The sequence below is a fragment of the Oppia nitens genome, unplaced genomic scaffold (genome assembly GCF_028296485.1).
Source record: "Oppia nitens isolate AA-2021 unplaced genomic scaffold, nextdenovo-longstitch-racon4-pilon3 scaffold2_pilon_pilon_pilon, whole genome shotgun sequence".
Taxonomy (NCBI): Eukaryota; Metazoa; Arthropoda; class Arachnida; order Sarcoptiformes; family Oppiidae; genus Oppia; species Oppia nitens.
In genome coordinates this window covers 1,854,152-1,864,158 of record NW_026533210.1, presented here as the reverse complement: position 1 = coordinate 1,864,158, position 10,007 = coordinate 1,854,152, and the positions used below count along the sequence as shown (strand labels likewise).

Here is a 10,007-nt window from a genome sequence, read left to right as displayed (position 1 = left end):
GACTGATAACAAGTACCAGTGGAAAAATGGATTAAAAACTTGTTATTATAAAATTATATTTAATACTTTCATACAAACACTTTTAATGGCATCTGTTCTGAAAGACATTTATTGTTTTATTTATTTATACGAGAAATATAATAATGAATTTACTCCTAATTTTCAACCAAATAATGATGATAATTTAAAGCATATATTAGAATTTATTGATAATATGTCTATTTTATTTCTAAAAAACTTTAAACAAAAATACAATTAAACATACATTTTTTAATTTATTTTTGGCAAAAATCTTTGAAAGTATATAATTTATTTAATTGAATAAAATATTTATTTTTTTTATTTTAATATTTAGAAACAAAATGCGACCAAAAATATTTAGACCACCACCATTTCGATGGCGGATTTGTGACGTTTTTTATTCATGGACATTCACGATCACCTCAGATCAGATCATCCATATATAAATATTAAAAAATGTTATATATGTCATAGTTTATCACTGTATTTACATCATTGTATACAACATTATCAACATTTAAAATTAATACATAAAAAATGCTTATACACATTCATGTGATGTCTGGTATAATAGAAGACCTCTTCTAAAATGGCCGACTCCAACAAATGGTTTGTATTTTTAAATTAATTTTTATTATATTTTTTAATAGTTTGCGCTAATAATAATGCATACAAATGCTGTCTTTGTGGATACGAAGACTGGGTCAAATTTTCCGTCAAATTGGATATTATACGAAAGCGCTTCGTATAAATGCAAAAGCATGTGGAGATGTCCGAAAATTTTTACAGTTTTAATCTTGAAGACGAAAGCTTTGAACAACAATACTATTTTGRWTTAATTTTTCTAATTTATAAAATATATTATTGTCTATTGTATAATTTAGATTAATTTTATTTTAAAAATCTAATATTATTTTTCAAATCTGGTCAAGAGGCTTTGTGTTAACTCCTACACAAAAAACAGTAATAGATGTATATGTTGATACTATATTTAAATAAAGTAATTAAATTATTAACTGCGGTTTTCAGATATACTAGCGACTATATAGCTGTTAACCATTCCCTCGGTAAACGCGACAATCACTACCAATTTTAATGTAAAAGCGTATGCGGCTTTTCTCATCCCACTGCTGCCATCAAAGAATATGTGGCCACATCTCAATCACCTATTCAGGCCTCAGTGACCACATTCATGGTCGGTGCTTTTTGGCGCCCGGCCGTCCGATACTCGTATATGTATGTATATGTCTATATATATATATATATATTACAAAACTTAATGTTATATCAAAATCCAATGTAATAATTTTTGATAAAAATGTTTTATTGAAAAATCATAATTAGCAGAAAAACTTTATACAAAACTTTGAGCACAAAAACCTGAATGAATCTTAATATATCCAAAACAAGTGATTATATAATTTAAAACTGGATGAAGAAGTTTAGCGTAAAGTTGATGAAGAGAATGAAATTGAGAAGCTTCGTTCATGGATAGAAAGCCACAACATCATTATTAAGATTTGAATATCAATTTAAAATATAAATTATATATTCTTTATGTTCTATATATTAATCAAATAAATCATTCTTACGCATACTAATTTTCTATTTATATTTTTCAAAATTTGCTATTTACTAAGCTTTACTTTATTCCATATTAAAACGATAAAATCGTAAATCTCTAAGCCTTAATCTTAATTTAGTTAAAAAAACTTCAATTAAAAATAATAAAGTGTATATAAACGAATTTACCTTTTTAATTCACACTTATCATTGCTGAGGGAAATCAGCCGATACCTGGTCAAAAACAAATAGATTGTTAAGATTGAATTGTTTAAATGGCAACACATCTTTGTAAGACTCTTTGTCTGAGGGCATGATGTCTGTTGAACAATACTATTAAAATTAAAATTAGATTTTAAGAAGTGGTATTGGGTATACTTCTAAAATAATTAAAGTATTATTTTTTTTAAAATGGACAGAGTTCTGTTTCGATTTTTTAAAATTTACTATAAAAAACTATTTTTCCTGTACACTACCCGCCTTTCTCTTATAGATCCCCTTTAATGCCCGTACATACCAAACCGGCCGCAGCCAACTCATGTACGGTTCGGACTCTCTTATCTGACCTTAGTCAAGGGGTGAGGTTGTCCTAAAAAGATTAACCAGCCCTTTAGGATCTTTAAAAAAAACCGACGAGGCCAATTCCTCTACATCCTTTATGGACGTAGTCAGAGGACAGGGCAGCGTTTAAGAAAAAGTTAGTTGTTGTATGCACTCAAATATGTGTACATAAAAAAACAAAATCTAATAACATGAATTATTTGGCAAAATTTAAAGTTTGTCTAATTTTGACCGCTAAGGTCTATCTTTTGATTAAAATAAAAATAAATAAAATACAAAAAATACCTTAATTTTACAAATTTATTTTTACAAAAACGAGTGTTTGTTTATAAACAAAGAGTAGTACATATAGGACTAACAAAAAAACTCAACGGTTTCTATAGTGACATATGACGTCATGAAAACTTAATAAAATTATAACAGAAATACTATAATCAGTTTTTTAAAGAGATTTTATTTATATAAATAATTTATTTGGTTAGTTCTAAAAATCCTAAATTTCTATAGTACGTTCATACAGTATAATCAAACGTAAAAAGCAACTTTTTAAAATTTTAGTAATGCTAAAAAAATAGATGAATTTTTTGAAATTTTTTAAAAAAAATTATTACTCGAAAACTATGATATGTAAATGCGTAGATGAAGCAAACATAATTGGTCTATTTTCGATAGATTGAGTTTGAAAATTTATTAAAAATAGAAGATGACGTCTAAAATTATCGAAATTAAGAGAAATGATAGATGTATATTTAAAATTTATTTAAAATTAATTACAATATTTTATCTAAAATAATAAATACATAAATGATGTTTATGGTATTAATGGTATAACATTTATCGTATTAACATCATGCACAGGCTGTTGTGATCTTAAGTTACTTTGTTAAATACGAAGTGAACGACGTACGGCCTAATAACATTATAAATAATTAGTTAAAATGATTATTTTAAGTAAATTTAAAACGACGCGGTTATAAAACTTATAACCTAAATCATTCATGTCTGATGAAAATTACTTTGAGAAATATATAGATCTAATATGGTTCCAATTTTTCATATCTAAAAAATTGAAATAAATATTAAATATACAATTTTAAATATAAATTATGAACAATACTTTAGTAATTCATAAAATGTGTTACACCATCCTTCAGTCATTCCATGAGAAATAAATATTCTTCTTATTAGTAGATTAATAATGAACATTTTATTATTTCTCTTGATTTATATATAAAAAAATAGTTTTTGCCACTGATTTGGCGCATCCAGCGGATTATAAAATATGTTACGAACCGAAGGCCAGACCTTAAACTGACCCTTTTAAACGACTATTTTCAGATATATTAGCGACTATATTGCTGTTTACCATTCCCGTATTTTTATATTCTCATTTTTGCCCTGATTTGGCCTAAACGACTATTTTCAGATATATTAGCGACTATATTGCTGTTTACCATTCCCTCGGTAAAGCGTATGCGTTTTTTCTCATCCCACCTCTGCCACCAAATAATATTTGGCTACATTCACGGTTGGCGCTGTAAAATATTAAAATATCAACTCATATTTCAATATTACTAATGTACTGAATTTCCAAATGCTTTATATTATTATACAATAAAACATATTATAAATATTGTATAAATTTATTTAACTAAATCTTTTGTTTTCAGTATAATACATACTCCACTGGAACCGGGATAGTAATATCTATTACAATATTCTAAAATATTTGGTTTTGATAAAATTAGTTAAACTAAAAACTGAAACATAAACATAATAATTATTAAAATAATAATAATTTAACTGAATTATTGATGATTTAGCATAGTTGGTGTATGAAAGGCAATTATGCATTTTTAAATTAATATTTTTGTTAATTAATTAAATTTTAAAAGATATCAAAATACTATAAATATAAGTCAATTCATGTGATAGGATATGAGCCACCGGCCGGGAGTGACCTTCTGGTCAGCTTCATGGCAACGGTTGTCAGTAATACCGACGGAAGTCATGCCGTAGAAGCCGACTTCTCTGCATTTGGTGATCAAACGGTGCGATACTTAAAATGTTTTTAAAATGACACAATTTACTTTACATTATAAATAATAAAAAATAAAATAGAGATTATTTTTAAAAATACACAATTGATTTACTTGATACTTTATAAATATTCAAAAATAAAATAAATTAAAACTATTTTTAAAACGACAGTTTACTTTAGTTGAATTTTATTTATTTATTTTTAATTAATATTTTTTAATAAATTAATTGTTTTTAAATCGGAAAGAGTAATCAATAATTCTTACATAATTTATGTGACATATATATAGCATGTCTCTTATTTTGTATCATTAAATAAGTTTAAACATATATCTAAATCAGGAATATTCAACATAACTTTAAATTTGTTGGTCCACTTGTCAGTAACCATTGAAGGATATACATCCGCTCCATAAAATTGTTTAAATTTATCAATTATTAATTTAGATGAGTTATAAATACTCGATCGCTTTGTTTTATTTTATTAACTGTTCAGGTTTTATTGTTGCCGGTCTGTATTTACCACAAACTTGCGAATTGCGAATCTGTATGCGTTCGTCTAGTCAATAACAGTCCCAAGTGTCGTTATATGTAATGCTTATTATTAAAAATAATAAAGTTATTTAAATTGGCGTATATTAGTACATAGTACTCTAATTGTTGAGTATTTAAGTTGTAAATTTCCAAATTAATGTAGTTTCTGTAGCCACAACTAAATATGTAAATAAGTAATCAAAAAGTATATAATTTTCATAAACACCGATAACATCTGTAACATTGTTTTAGCAATCTTTTTATTAATCCGCAAGAAAACAATAATCTTTACCAATAGTCACAGATAGCTGCTAGTGAACGGGAATGCCTGGCCGTCATCAAATCGGTTGAGCACTTCAGTTAATCACTTTAATTATTTTTCATGAAAATCTTCATTTTTAATTAAATTTTTAAATGTTTTTCATTAAATCTTATCAAATCATAACTTATTTTTCATTTTTTAAATTATATAATACAGAAATTACGTAAAATAAAGTATTTTTTAATATTTTAATAACTCGAAAATTATTTTAGCTATTATAATTTTGATTACATATTTGAGTTTTAAATAACTTTCTGCATAAATATTGCTGAAAAAACTTCGGACTCTCAAGGTAAACCTAACCATTTTTTTTATTCAAATGTTAAAACAAATAAAACAAGGTTTTAAAATAATTTTTTAAAGTAATATTACGTAAAAACAAATAGTCATTACAATATGTTTTAGTGAGAAATACAGCCTTGCCTTCAATAAAAAATTTTTTGAATGCAAACAAAATTACTTTTTAATATTTAAATAATATTTTTTTTTGTTTATTTTCCCTGTTAATTGTGTTATTTTATATAAGGATATATTTTCAATAAATTTTTAATTGCATACAAATACTTGCATATATTATATGCTATGGCACTATTGACACATTGATTGTATTATACACTATTGCAATATATAGAATATATATTATTTTAAATTTTAATAGAAATATAATAGTTTAGTTTAAAATTTAATATAAATACTAAAAAAAATTAAAACTCAATTAAATTATATGTATTACTCTCTGGTATTATAGTTTAGACAATACAATTTTTATAGGTAAATACTATAACTAGTTTTTTTTAGTAAATTTTATAATATTTTTGGGGTCTCGTTTGGGATAAATAAATAAAAAATTTAAATAATTCAATTCTATTATAAAGTGTTATCTTGATTCAAATAACATCAATTTTATTTAATAAATTTTTCATTAAAATATTCAAAATTAAACTATTTTATAGGATTTTATTTTAATTTAAATTATATGAATTACTAATCAAATTTAAAGCTTTAATTCTATTAACTGTAAGCTTTAACTAAGTTGTCTTTATTAAAAAAAAAATTAATTTAATAAAAACTGCAAATCTAAAAATCTTAAATTTTAATTTAAAGTAATTATTATTTGTATGGGAAATTTTAAATGATTATTGAGCTCAGGTTTTTAGGGACAGGTATCATAAGGCACCTGGATGTTAGGTATATATGCTAAATTTTTGTTAATTTTTTTTTAAATACATATTTTTATAGCAAAAATGAATATTTAATTTTTAAAAATTATAAACTTTTATATAAACATTTTTTATGGTTAGATTAAATTGATTTTTTTTCATATATTATAACTATCATATGTATATTATAGGTTAAAGTTACCATTTAATATAATCTATATATTATTAGACAGCCATTAGAAAATTATTTTCCAAAAGCCCATTCCCACCCACACACCCACCCAACTAACCAACCACTTCCTAATCTCACACTCCACCCCCAAAACTAACTGTAACTAAATAACAATTATGTAATAAAACTAACATTTTATTATATGTAATATTATGTATAACTGCATAAAAAACAATATATTTTTTGCTAATTGTCTATATTATAGATTTTATGATATTTTGTTTGAAAATTTATTTTCTAACCTAAAAATAAAATAAAACAATTTCTTTCTTATTTTTTTTGTTATTCAATTTCATTGACACAAAAAAAACAACATTTAATCAAAAAAAGAAAATTCTAGTTCTTCTTTTGTTTATCTTTAGTTTTCTTATCATTATTAGTGTCTGAATCGGTGTCGACGACGACGGCGTACAATGTTGTCCAGCGTTTGGCTTCTCTGGTAAACTCCGGCCGATTAGTCCGATACTGTTGGGCAATACTGGGAACCATTGGATCCATTGGATTGGGATCTGTTAGCAACTGTTGAACACTTAGCAACACTTGGCTGATGGTCAGTGCGCAGCTCCAGTTCTGTTTCAATGTATCCAAACATATGATACCGTCGGGACTGATGTTCGGATGATAGATCTTTGTGGTAAACTTGATGAACGGCGGATGAAACGGATAGTCAGTGGGGAAACGTATGAACAGTTTGAAACAACCGGATTGATAGGGCGTATCCGGTGGACCATCGATCCGACCCTCCCATTCAAACAGATTGTCGCCAATCGGATGTGCTGTACATCTGGGCGGCGGATCTTTTTGTATCTCAATCAGCTCTTTACGTATCCTTTTCAGTGCCATTTAGTATACTATATATATATCTTGATTAAGATGTCTTCTAGTTGTTGTTGTTGTTGTTGTCGATGTTGATGTTGGTGTCACCCAATTGATCCGAAATTGTTTGCTTTCACTGGATGGACACAAACAGACGTTTGATATATCTATCAGACTTCTCAAGACTCAACACTCGTTTACCAATTTTGGTCTAAATTATTGATTGGCTGCCAATAATAGTAAAAAAAAAAATTTAAACAATTTATTTTAGATAAAAATTAAAATTTAATAAAAAATTAAATTCCTATAAAATAGTGTGTTATTGTTGAAAAAAATATTTAACTTTAAAGTCCAAGTTTATACCGACAATAGTGTAGATAATATAAAATAATTTATTTTTTTAGCCAACAAATTATTATCGTTAATCAATATATTAATTTAGGAATTTATTATTTTCATTAATTTAATTTAATTATAATAAAAATTAATATATTATTTATTTAAATATATTGTATATATATATATATAAAATATATCATTTATAATAGTTATTGAATAACCTGTCACTTATTAATATCATTTACATAATAATTATTTACTAGATATATAACTATTAATATTTTAAATTAACTATTGACTAATAGATTGCATTTATTTGTTTGTTTAATTTGGTTTAATTAACTGGTAATTGTAGTGTTAAAAAAAATAATTTAATAATAATTGCCGTAAAAATCTATAGCTATTTTGGTAAACTCCGGGTGACGTCGATTCGCGCGGACCGGCAATGTTGAGCACCACCAGTGGCCTAATAATGGACAACCAATCAATACATCGACGAACCGTTTGGTGGTTATCATCGGATGAGACACCGACTATAAGGTATGGTTTTGCCAAACGCTTCAGTTCGTTGACCGTAAGTCTTGTACCGTCGGCTATGGTGTCAACCGAGGACTGATGATCGGCCGGAATCACTACAAGTGTCGCATCGGAATCCCTGATATTCATGACTGTCCTTACATTATAGTCATCGCTGGGTGTTTCGCGAAGATTGTAGACATCGCTGATTATACCGTCTTCGGCGAGTCTGCCTTTCGGACACCAACCCGACTGACATAACTGTAACTCTATGGCCACATCCAGTGCAGCCCTGTCCACACCGGTCTGTCCGCCAGACACTATAGTTATAGACATAATTGTTTGACTGGTAATTGTGTGACTAAAATAACTAATTAAAAATAAATAATTAAAAAAAACATTAGTAAATAGTTATTACTAACTTTTGTAACATTTTTACATTTATATAAATATTTGTTTCTAAAGGGCAATAATTTTTTTTTTGATAAATATTTATTGAATTATAAATATTATTATTATTATTATTATTATTATTATTATTTGATATGACATAAAATGATTATAAATAATTATATATACTGTATATACTGTATAATACTAAAGTAGTTTAGCGATAAATATAAGTAATTAATTTTTTTTATTGAAATCAGTTATTAAAAATGTTATTTTTTTAATACAGTATATGTATATAAAGTACTGTAATATATTAAATAGATTACAGAAATTAAATTAATAACAATAAAAAAATAGAAATATATAAATATTTATATACAATATATATATAAATGATAACAAATATTAAAAAACATTTAATACAAATTATTGACACAATATAGTGATTGATATTGTGATAATAATATGGAAACAATAGGACTGATATGAAAATAATATATGATTTAATAGAGATATTAGTTGTTTTTTTTGTGGTGATATCACTGAAACATTAAAAACAATAACCAACTAAAACAATACAAACACCGACAACGACAACACCCGTGACCCGTGTTGTGGTCGTCGCGTGATTTCTACCGTCAGTTAAGGACCGGCCATCCGAATTGGTCGACCGATTGTTGTTGTTCAACGATTGTTGCTGCTGTTGTTGTCCACTACCATCACCGCTGCCATCGGATCGGTAATTGATTTTTTTCGCCTGTTTTCTAACTTCTTCGTACAACTGCTTACACGCTTCGGACCTATAGGTCAGACTCGGACATCGATCCGATTCTTGTTCGGCAATCTGTCCGTCAAACTCTTGGTGATTGATTTGGTAGGCAATTGTCGGACACTTTCGGCTGACGGCTGACTTGTAGCAGTCGATACTATCCCATAGGGCACAGCACTCGATGTCCAGCTTATGGCAGGTCAGCGCCGATTTGGTAAAACCTATTGTACACATCCAGTTGGCGGCCACTTTGTCTAAGCAAACGTCGACCGACTTTTCGCCCAAATCAAGACATTTGTTAATTTGGTCGTCCGTTATATTATTTTTGGTCACTTTATCGGCGCTTACGGCTACTGTCCGACAAACAACAACTTGTATTAATAATAATAATAATAGACTTATTGTGTATTTTAATAATATTTTTGATAACCGTTTTGATGACATATCTATTATACTATTGATTTGATAAAACAATTTTTTTTGAACAAATAATTTTGTCAAATAATTTTTAAACAGTTTTTAAAACCAGTTTTTCAGTTATTAAATCACGCGCTAAAAAAATAGTTTTAACTTTTTAAAAATATATATGTTTTATATATGAAATTAATATTTAACGAGAATATTAATTATTAAATTATTTATGATATTTTTATAATAATAAGTCTAATTAGATTTGAATAAATCATAATTTTATTTAAAAATTATTAGCAATTTTTTTGTTGAACATTATTTTATTTATAA

General features: G+C 26.5%; 1 protein-coding gene across 1 annotated transcript; it reads right to left on the bottom strand.

Moving 5' to 3' along the window:
* Positions 1-6,769: 6,769 nt before the first annotated feature.
* LOC128955506 (ubiquitin-conjugating enzyme E2 D1-like) lies at positions 6,770-7,493 on the bottom strand. Its single transcript, XM_054301183.1, has one exon. It carries the CDS (start codon positions 7,274-7,276, stop codon positions 6,770-6,772), a length of 507 nt encoding a protein of 168 aa, XP_054157158.1. The 5' UTR covers positions 7,277-7,493.
* Between the last annotated feature and the right edge of the window lie 2,514 nt (positions 7,494-10,007).